General features: G+C 34.8%; 1 protein-coding gene and 1 non-coding gene across 2 annotated transcripts; one reads left to right on the top strand and one right to left on the bottom strand.

The window, feature by feature from the left end:
• The first annotated feature begins 390 nt into the window (after positions 1-390).
• On the top strand, positions 391-472 carry Trnas-aga (transfer RNA serine (anticodon AGA)). Its single transcript has one exon. It is a non-coding gene; the product is annotated as a tRNA-Ser (tRNA).
• A 5,748-nt stretch (positions 473-6,220) lies between these two features.
• On the bottom strand, positions 6,221-8,609 carry LOC117571378 (uncharacterized). The gene is made up of 5 exons (XM_034253491.2): positions 8,240-8,609; positions 7,796-8,182; positions 7,299-7,474; positions 6,916-7,234; positions 6,221-6,845 (listed from the first exon to the last, which is right to left on the bottom strand). Exons 1-5 carry the CDS (start codon positions 8,349-8,351, stop codon positions 6,622-6,624), a joined length of 1,218 nt encoding a protein of 405 aa, XP_034109382.1. The 5' UTR covers positions 8,352-8,609; the 3' UTR covers positions 6,221-6,621.
• Positions 8,610-24,640: the final 16,031 nt, after the last annotated feature.

Below are 24,640 nucleotides of genomic sequence, written 5' to 3'. Positions count from 1 at the left end.
TTATCACTACTATGAACGGCAAGCGACGACGCAACGTCTCAAGAGCAAAGACGCAAAAGCAACAGCAAAATCAAAAACAAAAGCAACAACTGCTGTGCAAAGCAACAACTACAGTGAAAAGCAACAACTGCTGTGCAAAGCAACAACTACTGTGCAAAGCAAAAGCAACAGAGTCGAACAAAAGCACAAGCAGCAATAACAAACAGCAAGGCACAGCAAAAGCAAAGGGAACAACAACAGTAGTTTGGCACTATTCACACTCACATGTTTTTATTTTTAGCTGTCGTCGTTACTGCCGCTGCCGCTGCCTCTGCCGCCGTCGCCGTCGCAGTCGCTGCTTAAGTGGTATGCCGAGCGTAAAGCCGCTAACTAGACACTCATGTGCCAAGAGCAGTCGTGGCCGAGCGGTTAAGGCGTCTGACTAGAAATCAGATTCCCTCTGGGAGCGTAGGTTCGAATCCTACCGGCTGCGAGCAAATGAAAGGGTTTGAGTTGTGTGTTTCAGAAGTTTCTCTTCTGTTTCTCTTTCACTCTTCTGAGTTCACTTTTTTTTATTTTTGCACATTTCTTTTTGACGTTTTTGTTCGCCACACACATGCTTGATTTCGTTTTGAGTTTTTATTCTACTTTTATGCCGTTTAACACGTTGAAACAGAGCCCACCCACAACTGCGTCTGTCTGTCGTCCACTTTACCTGTTGTCCGTCTCTCAACATGAATACGAATATAGTATATGAATGTATGTGGGTATGAATGGAATGGACGAATGCTGTGTGCATTTCGTTATCTGCTGTCGCTGTTGACTTTGTCGGTCTGCTCGTGTGTGTTTTACCTGCGGGCAACGCGGCGGCGTTTTTATGGCATTTTTTTTTTATCTTTCACAACAACAGTAAGAACTGCGGGACAGCGTTGCCACTGTGCCCGGGCACAACTTAATCGGCGGGGCTGGTTAGCTACAATATAGCCAGCCGATTGTAGCCACAACAACTGTAGCTCTGCAACTCTCCAGTTATCCAGCTCTCCATTGCCGCCATTTTATGGTTTACGGTCGCCGACGGCATCGAGTTTTGTGTTTAAGCAAATTTTGTTATTGCCGCCTGCCGTCTGCCGTAAAAAGCTTTGACTCGGCTGTGTGGGAGTTGAAACGTGCCGATTGCCGCTTTTTATGTGCAACCATCCAGGGACATTACCCAACAATGATAGAACTCTACTCAGATATGGAGATATAGCGACAGCTAAATGATGGCAATTGTCAATGGAAATTCAGTTAGCCAGTTAGTATTTTGGGCTCGGGAAATATTGTTTTATTATGAATGCAAATAAACACAAAAAAGTGATAATACGTGTTGAGGGCCATTTTAGTATTTTGTGGAAGGTGCTTTTAGCATTAAGGGAAATGGGATTATTAATAATGACATAAACCTAAACAAAAGTGAGCTCAATTAAAAATTAATAATATTAACAATACCTTTAATAAAAAAAAAACTATTTTTATTGTGCTATATTAATAATCAAAAAATTTTGAAAAAAAGAAAACATATGTTTTCTAATTGTTATAATTATTTACAAAGAAGGTATTTTTATTGAATTTTCTTAAACAAAATTGTAACACAATTAATAATATAATAATAATAACTTAATAATAATGATAAATGAAATCTTTTTCAGATTCTTGTAAGGGAAAAATTGTTTGAAGCATTATAAATTTTCCACATTAATACTTCAATTTCATCACCCGAAGCTAAGCTCAAGATTTCGAAACAAAGAACTAACAAGCTAAAGTTGTTTGCAATTTGATGTAAGACAAATAACAAACTTATAACAAGTAAAACAGCTTCAGTCGAGTGTGCTCGATTTTGATATACCCGCTACCCATTTTGAATAAAAGCCAAACAGTACGGTATTAATTTTAAAATATACCAAATTAATCTACCGCAATTTTTACCAACATCTATATTTGGTATATTCCTACAGTACCATATTCAAAATATACCAAAAATTACAAAATATACCGGAGCATATATCAAAATATACCAAAGCAACTAAAACCCCTAGAAAGTAGGCTTTTTAGCCCATACAAAATTATTTCGTAAATAAATTCTACATTTTTTTTTTTATTGCAACTAAATTTTTAGGAATCATAATTAATATACATATGTAGATATTTATTGTATTTAATAAAAATCGGAGCTCTAGCTTAAAAATTACGCTTGTTATTCGATTTTGATCGATTTTTGAGGGCGGAAGAGGGCGTGTCAAAATTTTCAAACAAACTTAATCTGCGTGCAAATATAACAAATGCTGTCGAAAGTTCGAAAAATTATATTTATATCTCTTATTGTGTCTGAGATCTAGGTGTTCACACAGACGGACAAACAGACAGACGGACGGACAGACAGACAAGGTTAAATCGTCTCGGCTGTTGTCGTGGAGATGCATGTTACATATTATTCGTATTAATTTTCATTTGTCTTTCCACATAAATACTTTAATTTCATCACCCGAAGCAAAGTTCAAAATTTAAACACAAAGAACTAACGAACATAAGTTGTAACATAGTTGTTTTTTTAGACATACGTCTAAAAACTCATACACAATAAAATGTTCTAAATTGTTTCCAATTTGAAGTGTGAATGAATAAAAAATAACGTGTTTACTGGCTGTTACCTAAAATTGAAAATTTTATGATTCAACATAAAAGAATTTCTATTTGCAAAAGTGAACAAAGTTTCACTATTATACTTTAGCTTTTGGCCAGTTTTAACTCAATTTGATGTTAAGTTGACGTCTTTTAAGTCTTTAACTTTTAACAATTTTCATTAGTTATATAAATAAATAAATTATATTCAATTGCTTGCTCAATGAATTCACAAAGTAAGCTTAAAAGCCTTGCAGTTTATTTATGCATTCGCTTTAAAAGCCTTTTCAAATGTCATCAGAAGAGCTGGGAATCTTCAAAGAATGAAAGATATATATGAGATGATTTTAATGTATCTTGATCTTTAATTGCTTGAGGTAAAAGCTTTTCAGATTTCATTCGATTGAATCATCTCGAAAGAAATATTTCGTTGTCTACAATATCAAATGGAATTTATATATAATATTTATATAGCTATCTGAGCTGGTTCGCTGTATTCATTAAGTTAAGGAAGCTGTCGATTATGATCAAAGCAAATAGATTATCATCGAAATTCTGCGTATGTTGTATTAAGACTAGACTACAAATTAGCACCTAGACAAAGAGTATCTCAATATCTATCTCGATATCTAGCTAGCTATCTGTCAGATATTCAAGTTCAAGTTTGTAATGAGCTCACACACACACGCCTTATACATTCATCTTGACTTATAAGGCACACACAGATACAAGTGTATCTTGTATCTATGTATCTGAGTGGACGTACTTATTGAAGGCCTCTCCAACTTGTTGTGCTGAATATCAATTTCAGTTGAGTTCAGTTTTTTGTGTTGTTTTACGGATATTCTCGGCTGTCGCCAAATTTAATGCTTTTCAGTTTCTATATTTGTCATAACTCCAGACTTATGGGCAATAAAATATCTCAAAATGGCCGCAGCTGGTTTTCGTTGCGTTGCGTTTCGTTTGGTTTGCTTTGCTTTCTTGCCTTTATTTTTTATGTCGTCCACAAATGTGTATTGAACATGCTTTCGGGGGGAAGTGAATGAGTCGAATGTATTCACTCAACATTTGCCGAAATCTAATACTAATACCCCCCATCGGGTTGCTGTATTTGAAAAAACATTATTTCAAGTTATGAAAACATTTCCAGCTGCTTCGGTTGCAGTGAGTCTATAGCCGCACAATTTATCGAGTATTCTTAGAAAAAGAGCTTTGGTAATAGCACATAATGTAATGCCATAATTATTGTTTAAGTGTATAGTATAAACATTTTTACTGTTTGAGATATTCCACAAGTTTATTTATTTTAGAATTGATAAGATTTTGATTAAACTTAATTTGTTAATTTTACTCATTCTGATTACTATACTTTATAATACATAGAAAGAAAAAACATCCCAAAATCAAGAATAAGATCTTGAATCAAGATTGTTTCTATATCAAAGTTTAACCAAGAAAAACATTTATTTTTATTTTATATCGAAAAAAATCTTAAATAAAGATTTGCAATCTACTTTTCAATGTAGAATGAAATAGTCTTGAATCAAAATTTTAATCTCAAAATAAAATGTTCCTAACTTAAAATGCAAATTCCATATAAAAAACTTGATTTAAGATTGTTTGAAACTAAAAATGTTATTTCAAGATTGTTCTTTTTAAGATCGAAAAAACCTTAAATCATATTAAGTCTAAATTATTTTCTCTATGTGTAAAATAGTATTTGTAAAATAAACTTTTAAGCTTTTCTCATATTAAATTTCAATTTTTTTTCAATACAATTTAAATATTTTATACACTTTAGCTAAAACACACATAATACTTTGCAAAATTAAAAAAGGAAACTCATCAAATTATTGACTTACTTTAAAGATCTTACTAAAAAATGAATTCCTCATGCTTCAAATACTTCCCAATTAAATTATTACTTGAGTTCTATGCAAATTCTCTCTTCATTGAACAAAGTGACGCCTTGGGGTAGATATATATATGTTATATATCTACATATGTTGGTAGGTTAATATTTTCATACTCATAAGTAAGATATGTGTACCTTTTTTACCCTTTTGGACCTTTGAGTTATCGTTTTACACACACTTAAAATATGCACCCCTGAAAAAAACTCAATTATAAAATAATTGAGATGAATCCTGTAGCGTATGTGTTCCGTTACGTTACGTAGTATGTTATAATCGACTTTGAAACCAATTATGTTTTAGATTTCACTTTTTAAGTGGATTCTTTAGAAATGAAGAAAAATAAATAAAATAGCACTGTGAGTGGTCCATTAAACATATTCAGAATTTGCTATGGAGTACGTTTAACTATAAAGTTTATTTATTAAGTTTTTATTGTGCAGTTGCTAGATAAATGTATCATATTTTGAAAACCTCTCAATAACTTACAATATAAAATCTATGCAAAACATAAGTAAGAGGATATAGATTTTAGTTCAATTCATTGTTCTTAGGTATTTTGAGAAGAACTTTTCTAATTCTTTCTATTTTAACTCTATAATAATAATAATTTATCTTGATATAGCTAAGAATTCACTGATTGTCTTGCAGTAAAGGAAATTATGGCGAAAGATTGCATAAAAACCTACTTTAAGGAGTTATTAAAGTATTATAAAATTGCATAGGGATTCAATGTTTATCTAATCCACTTTTTAAAATCTATAGGAAAAGAAAATATTCATAGTGTGGATAAAAGTTTGTAATCTAAAAGTTTTCTGTTTTAATACCTAATTTTATATAAATCTAATTTGATATATTTACATAATTTCTTTGGATTTTCGTCGATTTAAATCTAAAGAAATTAGGTATTAAAACCGAATATCATTGAATTTTATAGATACGATTACAAATAAATATGTTACGGAGGAACCTTAAGGAAACAAAACGTTGAGATTCACAATGTTGAGTATGAAAATATATATTATACTATATTATAAAGCGCGCACCTTGAGAATTCCATCAGATCCAATGAGATTAAATTTGGACTCATCTGAAAATAGCACTCTTGACCAATCAGAAGCAGTCCAATTTGAAGAAAGAATTGGGCATTAAGTCCTTAGATTGGCCAAGAAACAGCCCAGACCTTAATCCAATCGAGAATGTTGGGGCCTATATGGGTGCCAAAATAAGAAAGCGAAAGCCCAAAACTATGGAGGAGCTAAAACATATTATAGAAAAAGTATGGATACACGATATAACGAAGAAATATTTGTGTTCCATTTACGATTCTATGCCCAATAGGGTAAAATCTGTAATAAAGGCCAAAGGCGGCATTTCTAAGTATTAAGCTAAATTAAAAAAATATGTCTTATGTTAAATTGCCTAGATTTAAATTTTTTTATAGTTAGTAAGGTGTTCAATTGGAAAAAAATAGTTTTTGTTGAATTTTTTCATTATTATAACTTTTATGATTTTTTTTCCTTAAGTTTGCCATAATAGTGAAAAGTTGTTAAAACTAGAGTGAAACTAAAAACAACATTTTTTGAACATTAAAAACAAATTTAAAATAAAAATTGGTATGCACTTTTATTAACATACCATCAGTTAACTTGTTAAAAAAAAATTGGGCGAATCCGCAATCATATAATGAAGCCACAGGCCCTGAAAGTTACAAATTCGTAACCCTTAAAAGTGCGGCTTTTTTTGTGGCGCTGACTGTATTTAAAGAGTACAAGCTACAACCATAATTAAACGGTAATAGTTATCCGTTAAATGTTGTATACTTAGTATACTTTAAGTAAAAAAACAAATAAATATAACATATACTCTACGTACATATGTATGCTGTTTGATCAGATGCGATTGTACTTCATATTGGCCGCGGTGCAATGGTTTCTTCTCTCCATCTCTCTCTTTCTGTCTGTATCTACACTCTCTCTCTCTCTGTCTGTCTGTCTCACTCTCAACTTCCATTTGAAAAAAAATCGTATCACAGATGCAGTCTTAGTCTCAAACAATAGTAAATTATTTGTTATGACTGCAAGCCGCCAAAGTCCTTGTGATATCGACTTAATAAATCTGAGCTCGAGGCAACTGCGATGGACGATGTCTTTGCTTTGAGTCGCAAATTGGCATCGTTGGTGAGCAGTGTCAATTTGGGCACTTGAGCGCTTAGCTGGACGCAGCAATTCACAACGCTATCATCTCCACCATCAACCTCAATCAGGTGCTCTGCATCCTCCACCGCAGATTGACCTAAATGAAAGAACAAAATAATAAAGATCATTTACTTCGATATCTATATGTATAACTGAGCTATATATACCCTGAATTCTTAGGCTTTTGTCAAACTTATCGTTGAGATAACGTATAGCTTTTCTGGCAGCCGAACGCTTGCTTGCGTCATCCTCGCTACGTCTATCCTTGATCCCGTCGAGCTCCTTAATGACAACATACGGTATAAAGAGCATGCTGCCTTTACTATCGCCCAACGCCAAATGACTGAGATCGTCGACAAACGATAGATTCTCCATAAGTATATTAGTGTCCAGCACGTAATACATGTGATCAACCATTCGCTTGGGCAGCTCTTCACTAGCTTTCTTGTCCACATCATCCGCAACTGCATTATCCAGTTTGGGTTTCTAAAGTGTCAAAAATAGAGTGATTAATTAAGTGGTAAAATCGAGGAAGCTAGTTAAATCTAACCTCATCATTATCATCGACGACTGCTGACTGTTCCTCCTCCGGCTCTGGGTCTATATCCATGGGTTCATCATCATCGGTCATTGCGTTATTTGGCAGCACATTGTTATTATTATTGTCGTTATCATTGCGCTGCGTCTCCTGTAGCGATGATTGTAGCAAAGCTAGACGGCAGTTGGCTGTGGCATAAAAATACACAAAAAACAATTGTTAGCAGGTGATAATTCGGAGTGCTCGAAAATATTATGGTGAAGAAAATATTCAAAAAATGAGCAGAATATCTAAGACTGTTAAGAATACATTAACATTAAATAATACACTGCAACTGCAGTGCAAAACTTTTTAGTTTCTTAACCGATTGCAAGAACATTTTCAGAATTAATATTATCGCTTCATTTCTAAAAAGAAAATTTAACTATGTGCAAATTTAAAAAGAAAATGGTTAGACTTGTAATCTTATTTTTCCTTTCGTGTATTTGATTATTAAATCGGGTATTTACCGCTTATCAGAGGACGATTGTGATGCAGCCTATTGCTGGCATCAATCAGCGCCTTAGGCTTGGCCCATGCACTTCTTATGCCGCCGCTGCTTTCGGTGATTCTGTTGCTCTTAGTTGACTTGGCAAATGGAATTGGACGGGAATTGGAGCTGCTGCTTGGGGAAGGTGAAGCAGCAACAGCGCATTGCATGCTTTCGCTTAACAATAAATTCCGCAGCGATGAACTGGACCTGCCAATATTGCGTTCCACGTGGTTGCTGAATCCGGAGCTTGTGGCGCTTCTTGTGGGTCTTTTGGGGACATGTTTCTCCTTGGTGATGCGACCACTTATGAGCTTCAACTGCAGACGCTCGAGACGTTCCTGAGCTGGTGCTTGGAAGCGACGTGCTACAAACATGATGTTTAACTAATGGAATTGATTGTTTTCTTATCGACTTCACTTACATTGACGTTGACGCATATTGTTGACTATAAGATTTTGAATTTTATCATCATCACTGGCTTTATCTGATATTCTTTTCACGTCATTAGCGTTAGCTTGTAATTTTCTTTCCATATTTCCAATTTAAAGCGTTTCCTCTTGCGTCTCATAGAACCGAAAACTATATTTTTTTTTTTTTGTGTTTTAAGTTACCACCCGACCCATGGGCAGGGGGGAATTATTTGGCCGCTCCCTAAGCACCCGACCGAGAACTCGTCGACGCCTTTATAAGGTGAAAAACGCCACGATTAATTGATTGAAGTGTTCAATCAGAAATCCAAATTTGTTTCTGTTACGAAGTCTATGATTGTTTTTATGTGCTCGACATTTCCTTTCTTCAAGAGAGCGTCAGTGTTGGGTAACGTTGCCGTATCGTATTTCGAACAGCTGAGGATTGCATGTGAAGCGTTATCGATAACTCTACAAGTATCGCACAAGTCGTCCAACGTGACATGCATTTTGAAAATAGTGGCTTTATCGAAGCCGTTACCACTTAATAAGCGATTGATCGTTTTTATGTCTTTTGGTTTCATATTGAATTTATTGTTGGAAAACCAGGGTTTCTTGATTAAAGCTGGAAAGATGTCACAGAAACCACGAGGTTTGCGAACTACGAAGGAGTTGTACTCCTCTTCCCATTCAAGTTTAATGCGTTTGTATATCTCGTTGATTGCGTCTTTGACTGACCAGTTTAGCAATGTGAAGCTGTCTTCTGTGGGTGCGTTTTTGGCTGCATTATCGGCTATTGTTTATTGTGTCACAGTGGTTGCGCCCGTAGGCCATAAATCGAAAAATCCACTTGAAAATAATTAGTCAAAATGTAAAGAATTTGTCTCTAAATTGTCCACATTTTGTCATTGCAAGCTAGTTTTTTCCAGAATTCTAACACGTGTTCAATTTTGCTGCTGCAGCTGCGTTTAGTGAGCTTTTTGTCAAAACAAAAGTGAATTTCAAAGTGGTCGAACGTTCGCAAGAATTCTCCAAATGTAATTATTTAAAATGCATTTTAAAGTTGAAGGTATTAACTTTAATACATTCGTTTTATGAAATTTATCTGGCTTTTTAAAGTTGAAGGTATTAACTTTAATAAATTCGTTTTATGAAATTTATCTGACTAATTAAATTTTATTTGTATATTTTAGATCGATTAACCCTTTTTTGTTTATTTTGTGAACGTCTTTTTCATGTTTAATTAAAGTTTTAGTTGTGATGCCACGAAATACCACAAATAGTATGTATGTTTATGTGTTCGTCTGACTTTTAGGGTACTGTATGCCTAAAATCAGCTGCAGAATTTTGCAGAGGTTAATATAATCGGAAAAATACTGATGCCATCTAGCGTTTGCCAAGGGAAAGTTTTTCCTTATTGTGCTTTTGTTTTGTTCTCGTCTGTTTACTGCAGCCAGTGTGACCGCATGCATAATTTTAAATTTATATGTAAAAATATACTAAAGTCAGCTACTGTCATAATTTGCTTTGAGCGGTCGTTATCTTAAAAATAAATATTAATATTAATAAAATGAAAAAAAAGTCTAGCGTATCTTGTAGTTGTGCTGACTTGATATCAGTGTGAAGAATGTGAAAAGAGAAGAGAAAATGACACATGAGTGAAACTACATGAATATTCTCCGTTTTTCATATGACATCCAACAACAAATGGCGTAATTGAATTTCCTGCTTGATGCTGAAGTTGCAACTGTAGCTGAAGTTGATGTTGATGTTGATGCTGATGCGGATGCAAAATCGAGCAACTGTTGTTGTTGTTGCTGCTGCTGTGAATGCCAATCAAATTGGCGCACCTCGCGCCACATGGCGTCGACGTTGATGTCGCTGCTGCTGTCGTTATTGTCGGAGACGAAGTCATCAAATGACTGTCAGGGACGTCGACTGGGGACAAGGACTTTTCAGTGTGTGTGTGTATGCGTGTTTGTGTTATGACGCCATTTTAAAATCAATCAACGCGTTTATGACTTTAAGAACTTTTGACGTCAGCATTTAAATTGCGAGATAATTATGAATTGCTCAAGGCACGTGGCCACTAATTAGATTAACACTCAAAGCTGTTCGTTTTGGCTTTTATTAAATGCTACTTAACACAATATGCAAATAAAACGCGAGGCGAGAAAAAAGTTTAATCAAATTTCATCCAGAGACCGACCAACTTTCTATTGAGCGCAGCCAGCAGCAAAATAAAATATGAAAGAAAAAATTGCACGAAATTTCACGAATATAATTAAAACGATTTTCCATGAAATTTAAAATGAAATTTTGTCGGAAAGTTTTGCAGCGACGAGATAGAGAAGAGCCAGAGAGAGCGGAGAGTAAGAGGCAGAGAGAATAAAGCAAAGTCCGTAAACCGTTGGACTCAGAGCGAACTTTGTACAGCGCACACAAACACACAAGCACACATACACAGAGCATTACAAATACACACACACATTGTAGAAGCTTTAGGCAAGGCGACGTACTCTCCACTCCACACTCCACTCTCCACTCCGCCCCACAAACACACACAAACAACCAACGAACTGCACGCGAACCAGGCGAAAAAGCTAGCTAGAAAATTGCAAAGCAAAGTGACGGCAAACAGCCAAGTAGAGAGCAAAGCAGCGGGTGGGGTGGGGAGGGAAGGGGGCAGTCGACAACGACAGTGGGTCGAGAGTTGTGTGTGGGGAGTGGGAGGGGAGAGGAGGAGGCGCGCTTTTTGGTGCCAAGGGAATGTAGTTGAAAAAGTAGCAGAAACAGTTGAAGAAGAAGAAGAAGCCGAGAATAAGCAAAAACTTTTTGCTCCGTTCATTTGTATGCGTATGCGAATATGTGTGTATGTGCGAGTGTGTGTGTGTAAGTGAATGCTTGTATGTGGTGTGAAGATTACGGGCAGCTATTGTGGGTGGACGGGGGGGAAGTAGAGAACATCAGGTTGCAGGACCGAATGGCAAGGAATAGAAATAAGAGAAAAATAGCAAAGGCAAAGGCAAAGCGAGCTAAGCAACTGCTTGATGAATGAGGCAAATGGGCGGTAGCAGCAAAACAAGAGGCGGATGGTTGGGGGAAGGGGGCGGCAGAGAGCAAATAAAAACAAGGAACGTCGCCGCCACAGTCGACACATGACAAATGGCGCACTAGTCGAAGTCGACGTTGACGTCGACAGCGCAGCGAAACTTTTGTAGCGCGCAACAGAACAGAAAAGAAAGAGCAAAAATAAAATGTCTGCATGCAAGGGTGAGCTGTGTGTGTGTGTGTGTGTGTTAGAAAGGCATGCAGACACATACAAACATGTGTGTGCGTAAGTATGTGTATGCAAAGCAAACCTTGAGCTGTGAACAGTCGAAAACTGTATAAAAAATGTGCTCCATTTTTGGCGTCGCGCAGTGCAATTTAAAATTGCTGTCAGCCAGTCAGTCATGAAATGAAATACGCCAGCGAAAAGCAGCAGCAACAACAACAACAACAGCAATGACAATAACAAAAATGCGAGCAACTACAAGCAGCAATAGCAACAACAACAACAACAACAGCGCGCATTCAATTTGTTCAAACGAATTTATCGCTTGTCGGCAGACTAGAAAGGAGCGAGAGAGAGAGAGAGTGGGGAAAAGTGGGAGAGCAAATGCTGTGGAATTTCAAAACGAATCTTCTACAATATTTTATTTGTGTAAAAAGCAACAAAATGAATGTTTCGTTGGCGCTTTTCAAATGTGTTGCTCTTCTCACAAGCAGCCAGAACAATTTTCAAAATTTATTGTTTATTTATGATGCCCTTGTCGACACTAAATTGCAAGTTCAATCTCTTTGCTGTGCCCCCAGCACACATACACATACACATTTGTAGTATGAACATTTTTATAAATATTTGGGTTATACGAGTACATCAACACTTTATAGAATCTATAATATAAATGGTCGAATGTTTTCGGTTTGTTATTAAAATGTGCTGAATTATTTTAGAATCAATATTCTTTGATAAGCAGTCATTAAGATAATATAAGTCAGTAATTTTCGCAAGTTAGAACTATTTTGTTTTTAAGATAATTTCAATTTCGATAACATTCGAAAATGTTATTGAAAGATTTACTGTATTCATAAAAACTTACCCATATATAGATAAAAGATTTATTTTACGTAAATTCAAATCTAATTTCTAAACAATATTTAATTTTAAAGAAATCTAATATGTCAACTTCTACTCTACCTATTAAAAATAAGCTGAAATTGTATATTGTTTTTATGTAGACTCATAGTGCATTAGTTATTTATTTAGTCCCAGTTCTTACATACGATATTATATCATATTTTGTCAGTCTCTCATCTATATTACAGTCTTTACATCAGAATAATTGCATCCTTCTCACTAATTATAAATGCAATCAACTCTTAATTTGTTAAAAAGTTGTCTTAACATTATAAAGAATAGTGTGTTTAACTACAATCTTAAAATACAAGCCCATTTTCCAGAAATTTCATAGCAGAAATTGCAAGAAATTTAGGAATACTTTTATCACAATAACTTGGCGAACAGAGAAATACTTTTTAGTAGCTCATTTTCGCCATAAACACTACTCAACTTGAAATAATTTGATATGTGAACAATATTTACTTAATTTTCTAAAGCCATCAACATAAATATAAACCAGAGTCAACGACTTTCTTTCTTTTCAGCCTTCATAAAAAGCGTCCAAGTTTGATAAGCAAGTTCGAATATATCCAAAGAAAAATACAGCAAAGCACAAGAATGCAATACTGATTAAGACGTTTAAGTATAATTTTTTAGTAATTATTAAAAAACAACTCTTCACTTAGAAGCGGAAGCTGACATATATAGTACAAATACAATACAAACAGTAAATAACAACACAAATAAGTTAAATACGAGTTTGATAACTGAATCTCATAAGTTCTACAATCCTATTTTGTGTTTCCATTAATACAATATATAAAATCAATATTGAAAATTCAAAGGTCATAGGCATGATAGGTTAAATTCACATAATCAATCATTCATGTGTGAAAAATGGTAAGTTTCATATTAAGTAAAGAATATGGTTTGTTTTCTCAAAGGGGTCCGGAAATATTTACAATCAGAAAGCTTTTCCGTTTCATTAGATTGCACTTATAAAGCTTACGTGATTTGGAGATAACCCAAGAAATCTGCAACTTTATTTTTTAAATTATTCAATAATAAGGAAAGCTTTTACAATAAAAACAATATTTGATACATAGAAAGTATTTCGAGATAGTAAAGAAATATGGAAAAGAATGGTATCTTTTCCAGCATGATCTCTGCAGATATTTCGGAATATCCAATGAAATTTTCAATTTAAAATTATAGTAAAAAGGCGATACTTTCTCTTTTTTACTTTGTTATAGTTTCCATGAACTATAGTTTTGTCCGGCAAAGAGAGTTTTTTTACTGTAGAAATATTTACATTGGATATTCTGAAATATCTACAGAGGTCATGCTGTATTTTTGTCACTATTTCATTAAAATTCTATTCTTGAAATTACAAAATTCTTCTAAAGTAACTTACTCGCTATCTAGTAATATATTATTTATTAAATTTTATTATTATTTTTATTCTCCATATAAAATTTGATGGCAATATCCCATTGATAATAATTTACTCTTAAATATAAAGGAAACAATCAGTAATGTTAAGTCCTCGAAATTCTGGTGATAGTCGCATACTTCATTTATATTGTACTGAACAGAATTTGTTTAAGCATATATACTTATTTACTTATGTGAAAAAAAAAACAATAAAAAAGAACAATATTTTCTGAGTTAAGATTTCAATTCTACGTATACTTAACGGAATTTCTTATTTAATACTTTCCGACACATGTTAATAAAAATGCTCCTTACTATGGACATTCTATAAATTATTGCTTTTTCAACTAATGATATTATTATTCCCTCGCAATGTGTTGTCAGAATCATTTGCTCTAATCTTTTAAAGCACATTTCTGAAATTAATTATTGTAATTTATTATTTTTTCATAGCAAATATGGGCGAGTTGAATTCTTCCGATAGAGTCAAGTAATATTTATATGTAAATGTGGCATCTGTGGATCGCAAGGGGTTAAATACGAATCTGTTCACTTGAAATTGACGAGAAATCGAAATCGAAATCGATGAGGAGAACAGAGGAGGAGGCAATTGAGAGCAATTCCGATTCAATTAGAAATGAATTTGAAGAACTCAAAGAATCGCTTTCAAGTAGCACCGCAAATGCAGCGTTCGTTTTGTTCTTCAATTGATGATGGGCAACGCCGGCACAAAAGGGAAGCGAAGGAAGTTCCAAGATGTATTTTCTCACGCATAAAGCGCCGTCGCTGTCGACGTCGCCGTCGCCGCGCACTTCACAAATGAGTGCACATCATTTTGATGGGCTCCACAAGCTGCCCCTCCGTCTCCTCCTCCTTCCCCCAGCTCTATTGTGCTCTTCACGTTGAGGCGAGCGCAAAGGAGAGAAGAAGTAATAAAAACTGTGTGTGTGTGTGTGTGCTGAAAGTCCAAAAAAGTAAAGTAAAGAAGTACAGAAAACAAGACGCAAAACATAAAAAGGCGAGAAGCGAACAAGTCGCCGCGGCGAGAGGCGAAATCAAGAGATGGGGAGACGCGGCGAAAGACGGCGAGAGGCGGCGAAGCTATCATCTTCCATTCCAGCGAAGCAAAGTATTTTGAAAAACACGCCAATTGGTCATGTCTCGACCTCGGCTGCGGAGACTGCAGCTTGTTCTCTATGTGTGTGTGTGTGTGAGTGTATGTATGGGTGTGTGTGTGTGTGTGTGTGTTGCGCGCGCTTATTATTCGATTAACTCGATTCCCCCTGCAGCGGCAATATAACTTTTATTTGAGTTCCGCCTACAGTCTGCTCAGCGACATGCCACTGACAGCCACAACAACAACAAAGAGCAGAGTGCAAACAAAAGCAAAAAAAAAGTAAGAACAAGAGCGCAAATTAAAGAAAGAACAGCAACAAGAAGAGCACAGACAACAACAACAACAAAGAGAGCGCAAATAAGAGCAAATACGATAGCAACAAGACAGCAAAGAAAAGCAAAAACAACAACACAGACGAAACACAGGCAACAACAAGACAAATGCAAAAACAACAAGAAAAAGAAGAAGAAAAGCACAGACAAGAACCAAAAAGCAGCAATCACAATAGCAAAAAGAAACTGAACAACAGCAACAAGAACAACAGTAGCAAAAAATCCAAAGCAACATCAGCAAAGACAAGCAGAAGAGCAAAACGCAGAATCAGCAGAGAGAGCAAAGACTGCACAGGTGCAGCGCGACAACAACAACAAGACAGCTAAGCACACATACACACACACACATATGGAATCACCCGCACGCATACGCACACATACAGACGCACAGACAGTCACTCACTCACACTCACGCGCTCATCACAGCTGCAGCCGGCGAACAGAATCCAAATCAAAGTCAGCAATAGCAACAGCAGCAATTCAACTGTAGCCCAAAGGCAAAAGGCAGTCATCTGCTATCTGCTACTCTACCCTTCATGCAATGCAGTGTTTCAACTGCGCCTGCCTTTGGCATCGGCATCCAATGAAGCCGCAAAATTGTGGCTCTGTCGCTGGCTCCTACGTTGTACGTTGTTCAAAATGGCAAATTGCCATGCTAGCACACACACACGGGGGTGAGTGCGACGGCAAAGAGAGAGAGAACCGCAGCAACACCAACAGCAACAACACCAAGCAGCAACAATAACAACGAAATCGAATTCGCTTTGCGTGTTTTCGCATATCGTGTGCGGGGTCCCTGGGGCCAGGGACGCGCACCTTGAACGCCCGCGACTTCCACACAAAAACGTGCCGAGGATTCGCTTGGTTAACGCTCATTTTGTTGTTTTTACTCGTCTCTCCCTTTTGCCTCAATCTCGCTCTCGCTCTTACTCACTCTTTTGGGCTGCTCCATCCCTGTTGCGCTTCGAGTCTTTCTGACCTTTTTCATTAGTTTTAATCGTAACAAAATACATTTTGCTCGAGTTGCAATTCCCAATACCGACGGCAAAACTGGAGTTCAAAGTTGAAGCATGCAACGCGAACGTGATTCGGCAGCGGGATTAGCTTGCAACTCGAGTTGCTTTCAAAGTTACTGTTCGTTACTGCTAATGGAAATTCGTTGCCATTTTCATTTCGTTGGCTGCTATCTCGACTGCAGATCACAGTTTGAATTTTTCTCAAAACTGCCCGCAGATAGCGCCGCAAAACAGTAATTGCAAAAGTAAGTTGAAAAACAACAAAAAAATACCAACAACAATTGCAGATAAGAATTTGACTTGACCTCCATAAGGAAGCCGCTTTATAGCCTCAATGAAACTAATGCGTTGCAAATATACACACTTGATTTATAGCATTCAATTCCAGTTAAATCACCCAAACTAATCGCAATCTATCGTCGAAATAGATCGCTACGTGCTTCCAGCTAGAAATTCTAGATTTCCGTTACGTAAAGCAAGTCTCACATTTCTCCAGCGTATTATTCATTTCGACTTCTCTTGCTTTGTGATTCTGCTACAAGTTGATAACAAATTACTGCTAAATCTCAGCAATTGAATATGTGTTGTGCGTCTTCTTTTATTAAGAATACTTAAATGTAGAATGAACTATATATTTAATCGTATAATAAAAGCGTATACTTAACTTTTCTGATTAGGTATTTCTCCTTGAGTCATTATTCGCATACCTCAAAAAAGAAATATATAAATTTTAAATCAAGTGTTTTCTTAGAAAATTATACTTATCTAAAACTAGTTCTTTGCAAAATTTAGTGTTGTCTTTTTTAAAATATAATATATAAATTTGATGTATAAAGTTGAAAAAATACTCGTTACATATATTGGAATGGATTCTTTAGTATTCTTTAGTTATTTTATTTAGGAAAAACATTGTAAAACACAAATTTGTTTTATAAGTAAGTTTTCTGCACTTGCTTTTTATTTATGAGAATTAGAAATTAGGTATTCCTTAAAAGCAAAGTGGTTTTAATTGGGTTTACGGTACTGTGAGATATATACAAATTCCAAATAAATAAATACTGTATACTATATGTACTGAAATCTATTCCAGTAAAATCTTAAATTCGAGTTTCTTTATAATAAGATCAGAATTTCATTATATGCAAGATTATAATCTTAAATTTCAAGATTGGGCAATCTACATATATTTGTTGTAGATTTTGGATTTTCATTTAAAAATAAACCTTTTTGGTATAATTTTAAAGTAAAAACAATCTTGATTTAAGAGTTTATTCTTGATGTTAGCACGTTTTTTCTTTCTGTGTACAATGTCTACTTTACTTCTGCATTCAACTTTTGAGCAATATCTATATATTCAATATATATGTGTATTCGTTTACTTCGAGAACGAAAAAATCGTTATATTTAAAAAGCTTTCAGGGTCTTTTATTTCAAAATGTCGAAATCATCATATTAGTATTTTGATAAGCAAAGTCCAACAGCCTTTAGCTTCAAATTATAGTTCCTTATTGTCAAAGTCTGCATAAACTAATGGACCACTAAAAAATACTTGAGTGTACTTCATGACCGCTGCTTGAATGAATAGCAAAAAACTCCTTCGCTTATTCAGTCTGTTTTTTTTAATAAAGCAACAAAGGAAAAGGTTGACATAACACAAAAAAGTAACAGGCAATAAAGGTAAAATAGTCGAAAATAACTTTGTGTTTAACTTTAAATAAGTTTACTTGACTAACTTTGCTTCAGCAAATATTGTGGCTTTGTTCATGGCTGAGTAAATAGGAATTTCTTTCCGTTGCAGAAGGACAGCATAAAAGTGTGTGAGAAAAGTAGTTTTACTTCCGGATAGAATAACAAAGAGGTCAAAAGGAACTTTGCTAATAAGATAGAAGAGCACATATGCAGAGAACTATGCGAACATTAAAGGTTAGTCGGTCCTTAAAGTGAGGTTCATTTATTTCACTAGAACTGTGTATTTATAAAGAAGTATATATAATAAATATCACAGAAAGCATTTCAGTTTATAAAGGTCCATTTTAAAAAAATCTCTTAAATTTTAATCATTTTCTATTTAACATTAATTCATTTTAAACTACTCACATAAACTGCAATAATAAGACTTAAACCTTGAGCATCCTTTTTATTCATTTTTGGTTACCTTAGAGGGAAAGTACGTGAATGCAACCAAGAAAAAAATTGTAATTAATGAGCGCCATTTTCTCAGCTTAATAAGAAAAGAAAGCGTCTAAATTGATTTTGCCCTGCTAGGTGCTTAGTAAAAAGCGTAATCAATTTCACTTGAAATTAATTGAAAAGTTTTCGCACGGCTTTTTACTATTACTTTTTACAGGAAGTCTCTACATTGTCTTTCTCTACTTTTTGACAAGATAAATTTCAGTAAATAAATAAATCTTAACCGTCATGGTAGAGGTAGAAAAAGTACTTCTTGTTTGTAAAGGTTTTCGTCTTTTTTAACAAAAACTAAAAGGGTATTGGATTTGTGCAAAGGTAAATCGGTTGTAATGGGTTGAAGAAGACGTCTTCTTTTAAATAAAGAATGTATTAATGTTCCTTTTGAGAAATATTAAAAATTACATAGTAATGTTCGTCTGTCTGATCGGCAATTCATGGGTTCTTCCATTTAAGATCGTATAAGTCATAGACTACTTTAAAACTTAGATACTTAACATTGTTTATGAATGTAAAGCAATTTGGTCTTCCTAATGAAAACAGGCATTTCATTAGGAAGACCAAATTGCTTTACGATTGCAAAATTCACGCTTAGTCACATTTCCATATCCTGGATATTCCTTGAAATAATTGAAAAGTCCAAAAATAATAGTAAAGCAGTATTTAAAAAAAGCTCTGATTGAAAGTGATTGAATTCAAGTTAATCTCAATTATTGGCAAATTATTTAATGTACAATGTTTTTCCATTTTAATAAAACTTCAGTTTTAAGTTTTAACATGAAATTTTAGTTCTTTAGTATTAGAAGTGCTTGCAAAATACCATAAGTGAAGGAATCTTGATTTTGTTTTGTTGGCAAATGATAAAGTAAATAGGTAACTTAGAGCAAAATACTCCCTACTAAAGTTGACCTAGTATTTCAATTTTCAATACACAGAATAAAAATACCAAGTTCAAGAACATTCGTCTTATAAATTATGTTCTTGAAAAAAGAACACTTTAAAAACAAACTCTTAAAACTAAGAACTAGTCTAAAAAATTACAAATTTTCAAAATAAACCAAAATTTTAGAATTAGGTTACAAAATTCTGTAATCCACGGAAATTCCTATTAAGTTTTTATCTAGATTTGAGTGTTTTCGTGTATAGCTCAGTTAGTCGAAACATTCTTCATTGCAGTCGAAGATAGGAGTATCAAATTCTGCGCGAATCGATGATTCATAATTGGGTAAGTAAAATGAGCAACATACAACTGAATGAATAACTGAATCCGCTAATGAAATCATGAATGGTAGAATAATAATAAATTACTAAGAAAAAATAAACAATCATATAAAATATTTTTTCATTCTCTTTAGATTAGATTCTTGGTCTTAAAACTATAAGACATCTTCTTTTTATTAATAAGAACTTGGCCTGTATATTAAATGTTCTTTAAAGCAAGATGTAACATTAAAAATTGCATGTTTTTAACGTAATTTTTTGACGAAAATTTTTTGTTTTTAGACCAAAATTTTGATTTCTGATCTTTTTTTTTGTGTGTAGCTATAAAGTTATAAAACTATTCTTATACTACACTGGTGGATCAACATTCTATATGGTTAAAAGCCTGAGCAAATCAGGATATGTGCTTATTTCAAGAAAATTTCATTAGAAAACGTTGTCTAAAATATTTCAAAGTTGTTCATAAAGCACCCAATTTCGTTTAAAGTGTTTAATTATTAAAGTGTGTTTAATTATTAAAAATTAAGTCTATTATGCAGTTATAACTAAATTTTAATTGGAAGTTTTGCCTCTAGCAGTATTTTTCCATTATATACGCACATGTCGCTAGCACTGCTATTTCAAAGTTCACAATTACTTTCTAAAGACTTTTGCAATATTAATTATACGACAATGGCAAAATTTGCAATTCAAAAGAATGGTTTCAAAGTCACAATAAATCGTTTTAAAATATTCCTTAAATGCGTATTGATAGAGTACTGAGTACTTTGTGCAAATATTCAACAACTCTCTTTAAATTGCGAGTCCATCACAAAGAGAGTTTTTGTGGTTTCTTCGAATGTCAACTGAATTAGTTTGATTAATTGTGCAATGCAATACAGTCAAGGGGCTTTGCAAATGTACTAAAAATAACTGTGCCATATCCGCTATAAAGTAATGCGACAACAAAAAGATCCATCAATTTGAAGTGGAAATGATTGATGCAATTTTAATAACCACATAGATAACTGGAGCTTCCAATCAAAAAGGGAAACGTTGAGCAAGTCAAATGATTGTTGCATAATTAACTTGCGAATGCAAACAACGCACGGCAGGTGGCGCTAGTGGTGGAGTAGGGAGGGGAAGAACAGTTATGACAGTTACATAGATCAGGCGTATAATGTCGATAATAAATCATAATGGTTAAGTGTTTTCAATTACCCAATTTACCAATCGCAAATCGCAAAGCTCAGCACGTTCCAATGCCAGCAACAACAGCAACAACAATAACTACTATAATAACGACAGCAGCAGCGACAAACGGCGAGAAATGTTAAATGCTATTTATCAGCAGCAACAAAGCTGTCTGTGGATGGGGAGGGAGGGGGAATGGGTGTGGCTGCAAGCGACGGCAAACGCCAAACCGAAGGCCGGATGAAGCGACAGTCGCAGTCGCAGTCGACGTCGCAGTCGCTAAGCTCTCAGCAACAAAAAGCTGATAAGCATGCGGAGTTGTGTGGGGAAGGAGGACGCTGCGGGGCTCTGCCTGCAGTCACTGTATGTGTGTGTGTGTGCAGTAAAGTGCGACATTTTGCTGCTGATTAAGTAGCGTTCGTTTTTAATAAAAGTACGACAAACAAATAAAGCACAACAAGTAGCTACACACACACCCACAGACACACACTCACTCCGTCACACTCACTCACTTACTCACACACCCCAACTCACTCACACACACACAGATAGCACAGCTAACGGCACCCACGAGTCGCTTCGGCCTTGCTCTCGCCTCTCGCCTTGCCTTCGCTTTCGCCTTACTTTTGCCTATACTTTGCCTCGCCTCGCCACGCCTCGCCTTCGTCCTCGTCATCGTGTTCGTTCGCTCTCTCCCCACTTTTTGCATTTTTCGCTGCCTCCCTGCGTTTGTCATTGCCTTGAAGGTTATGGCACGGGCTCGGGCACGTGCCAGTTGTTACGTATTTGTGGCTGTGGCTTTGCCATTGTGTGTGTGTGTCGACGTCGACTTTGGTTTTAGCGTGCCGCCATATGTTTCCGGCAAGTGTCCTGCCCTTTCCCCCTACCCCACCCATCATCTGACAACTGACAACAGCAAAGTCCGTGAAAAGCGTTGAAATCTGCAATGCCAACAAGTAAAGCAATGAGAGCACCCTGTGCTGTGTGTGTGACACCCTGTACCGACTCAGGACATTGCCTTGACACTTGGTGTGCAATTTTCTATGCGGGGGTTGGAATTTCAAATGAAAAACTGACAGCGGCCCACTGTCACTTCACTCTCTCGCTTCCGCTCTCTGTCTCCGTCTCACACTCCAACACTTCCATTCTCGTACTCCATCTAACGCTACCCACGCCTTTCACCTTGATAGCATTTGGCAAAAACATACGCAAGAGATGCACGCGTGTCACGAATGTGACACGAAAATTAGGCAACAATTTAAATGTGTATTGGGAAAAGTAAGAGAATTTACTTAGATTTAGATTTCGAATTTGTATTTTGCTTAAGAAAACTGTTAGCCTTATTCAGATTTGGGTATCAAATTATTTTGATTAAGAAAACTTTTAGCGAAAGCTTTAGAGTTAGAATTCTTAATGTGATTTCGTTTCCAATGTTTAATTTTACTATAACGTACTGGTTTTATATGTAATTAACGTGAAATTTTAAATGTAGGGAAATAACATACTCAAATTTAAGTATGCCAAATTTTATGAGGATACATTCATCTATTCGATAGTTTTAATATAATAATGACGGTGTTAATTTCATAGTGAAAAGATGTTTTATAGTATTAAAGGGTTTTCAATGTGAATTTGAAAACCAGAGCCCAGCTATTAAATAAGTATTATGAAAAGTGAGCAAATTTACTTAGTTTTGGATTTCGAATTATTATTTTATTTAAAAAATCTTTTAACTAATGCTTTAAAGTTAAAATCCATAAAGTGATTTTGTTTCCAATATTTAATTTTGCAATAAAGTAGTTGTTTTTTATGCGATTAACGTGAAATTTGGAATGTACGTAAATAATATACTCAATTGTAAGTATGCCAAATTTCAAGAGAATGAATTCATTTTTTCGATGGTTTTTATATAATAATGTTTGGTGTAACTTTCATAGTGAAAAGACTTTTTCTATTAGTAAAGGGTTAAATATAACCCAAATAAAAAACATTGCAGTAACTTCAATCGTAAGACAAGCTTTCATAATGTCGATAATACAATAATTTGAATACAATCTAAGGAATGTACATTGGTGTTACTCCAATTGTAATTCTCACAGCTTCCAAAATTCAAAAGAAAGACACTTATTATGAAATGGTTATCGCATTATTCTCATATTTTCTCTGTTGATGGCTGAAAGAGACTTCAAAACAACAATCAAGTTGAGTCGTGCGTGAAGAAACACGAACTCACATGGGCCCCAGCTCTAATCCGTATTGAGCCCAAGCAGAGCTGTAACTGTGACTGTAACTTGATACGAGTTGAGTACTCGTATGGGAGTTGCGAGTACTTCGTAATATCGCATCTTCCTGGCCACATAACGACACCTTCTGTCGTCAACGTTGTCGTTGTCGTTGTCGTTTGTGCCTTCATATCCGACCCAGCTGCCAGATTTATCAGTGCCCATTAAAGTAGAAAACACATTTGTCAATTTGTGAGTGTATTTGCTTTTTTTTTCTTTTTATGTTTTATTTTATTTGAAAATCTGCTAATTTATTGTTTAACTTATGTGGATTACATGTGATTTGATTTCTCTTTCTGTTTTCTTTTTGCCAAAAATGTTTCTAACAATAATATGTATCTAATTGTAATTGTTAATGCATTTTTTTGTTAGTATGTGCACACATTAAGATATTTTATATATAATAATTAAATATAGTGTGTATAATTTTGTTAATTGTTGAAACATTTCTCACGGAACAAACATTAATATCATCATCAGCTTACAAATAATATAATTAGAATTATAGTTTTTGCACGATTTCTCCATATACATACTACATATATAGTATAGCCGGGAATTTAAATTAAGTAAATCTACAAATACAAAATTTCTTCAACAAATTTCGAGCCCCAAAATGAAAATGTTGTCTACGTTTTGTCGCCGTTTTTCCATGGTTACAGATATATCTGCGATGGGGTAGCGAACGATTTTTCCTATGTCAATTTTACGCCCTGTAAGGTGGTGGGCAACAAAGGGTTGATTTTTCTTCCCCCTTAATGTCTACGCGGATGTTTTCGATAACACGCGATGTTTTTTATATATTATACAATTTAAAATTGATCAAATATTTACACATAATTAATAACAAATAAAAGTTTGTTTACACAAAATGCAATTTAACAACGGAAAGCGAAACGTTGACAACGAAATAAAATACAAAAAAGTAATAGGAAGAGAGCGCACATAAAGCTTTATATAATATCGATAGTTATCGATATGTACGATACGATATACTTAGGTAACTAATTTGCTGCGATTACATATAGAACATTCCTCACTATAATTAAGTTTGTTTTTTATTATTTGTTGTTTTTTTTTTTTGGTCAAAGCTTTAAGTTTGAAAAAAATACATACAGATAAATATATAATATATTATTATTGTGTGCATTTGTTGTTTTTTGTATTTGTTTTTGAGTTGTCGCTTCGATTTGAATTTATGTACAAAGTTCGTGCTGCAATTGAACGTAACTAATACCGAAAAGTATCTACAAGATATTTATAAGTATCTATAGGTAGGTATATAAATGTGTATATATATTTGTATATAATCATCTTGCTGTTGTTTTCTCATTTGTTGTGGTTGTTGTTGTTGCTGTTGTCGTTTGTATCTTTATGCTCGACACGCTCAGCTCAAACGGCGCAAATCGTTAAAATTTTATCGCCTCAACGAACGTGCGTGTGCCGCTCTTCGACTTGTGTGTTGGGTGTACTTCTGTGTGTTTGTGT

This window comes from Drosophila albomicans, chromosome 3, assembly GCF_009650485.2.
Source record: "Drosophila albomicans strain 15112-1751.03 chromosome 3, ASM965048v2, whole genome shotgun sequence".
Lineage (NCBI taxonomy): Eukaryota > Metazoa > Arthropoda > Insecta > Diptera > Drosophilidae > Drosophila > Drosophila albomicans.
The sequence above is the reverse complement of the archived record's forward strand: the minus strand, read 5'-3'. Positions and strand labels throughout refer to the sequence as shown.

Coding starts and splice junctions, on each gene's coding strand:
- LOC117571378 (XM_034253491.2), bottom strand. CDS start 8,351: ATGGAAAGAAAATTACAAGCTAACGCTAATGACGTGAAAAGAATATCA. Junction 8,183..8,239: donor CAATATGCGTCAACGTCAAT/GTAAGTGAAGTC, acceptor TCATGTTTGTAG/CACGTCGCTTCCAAGCACCA. Junction 7,475..7,795: donor CAATCGTCCTCTGATAAGCG/GTAAATACCCGA, acceptor TTTATGCCACAG/CCAACTGCCGTCTAGCTTTG.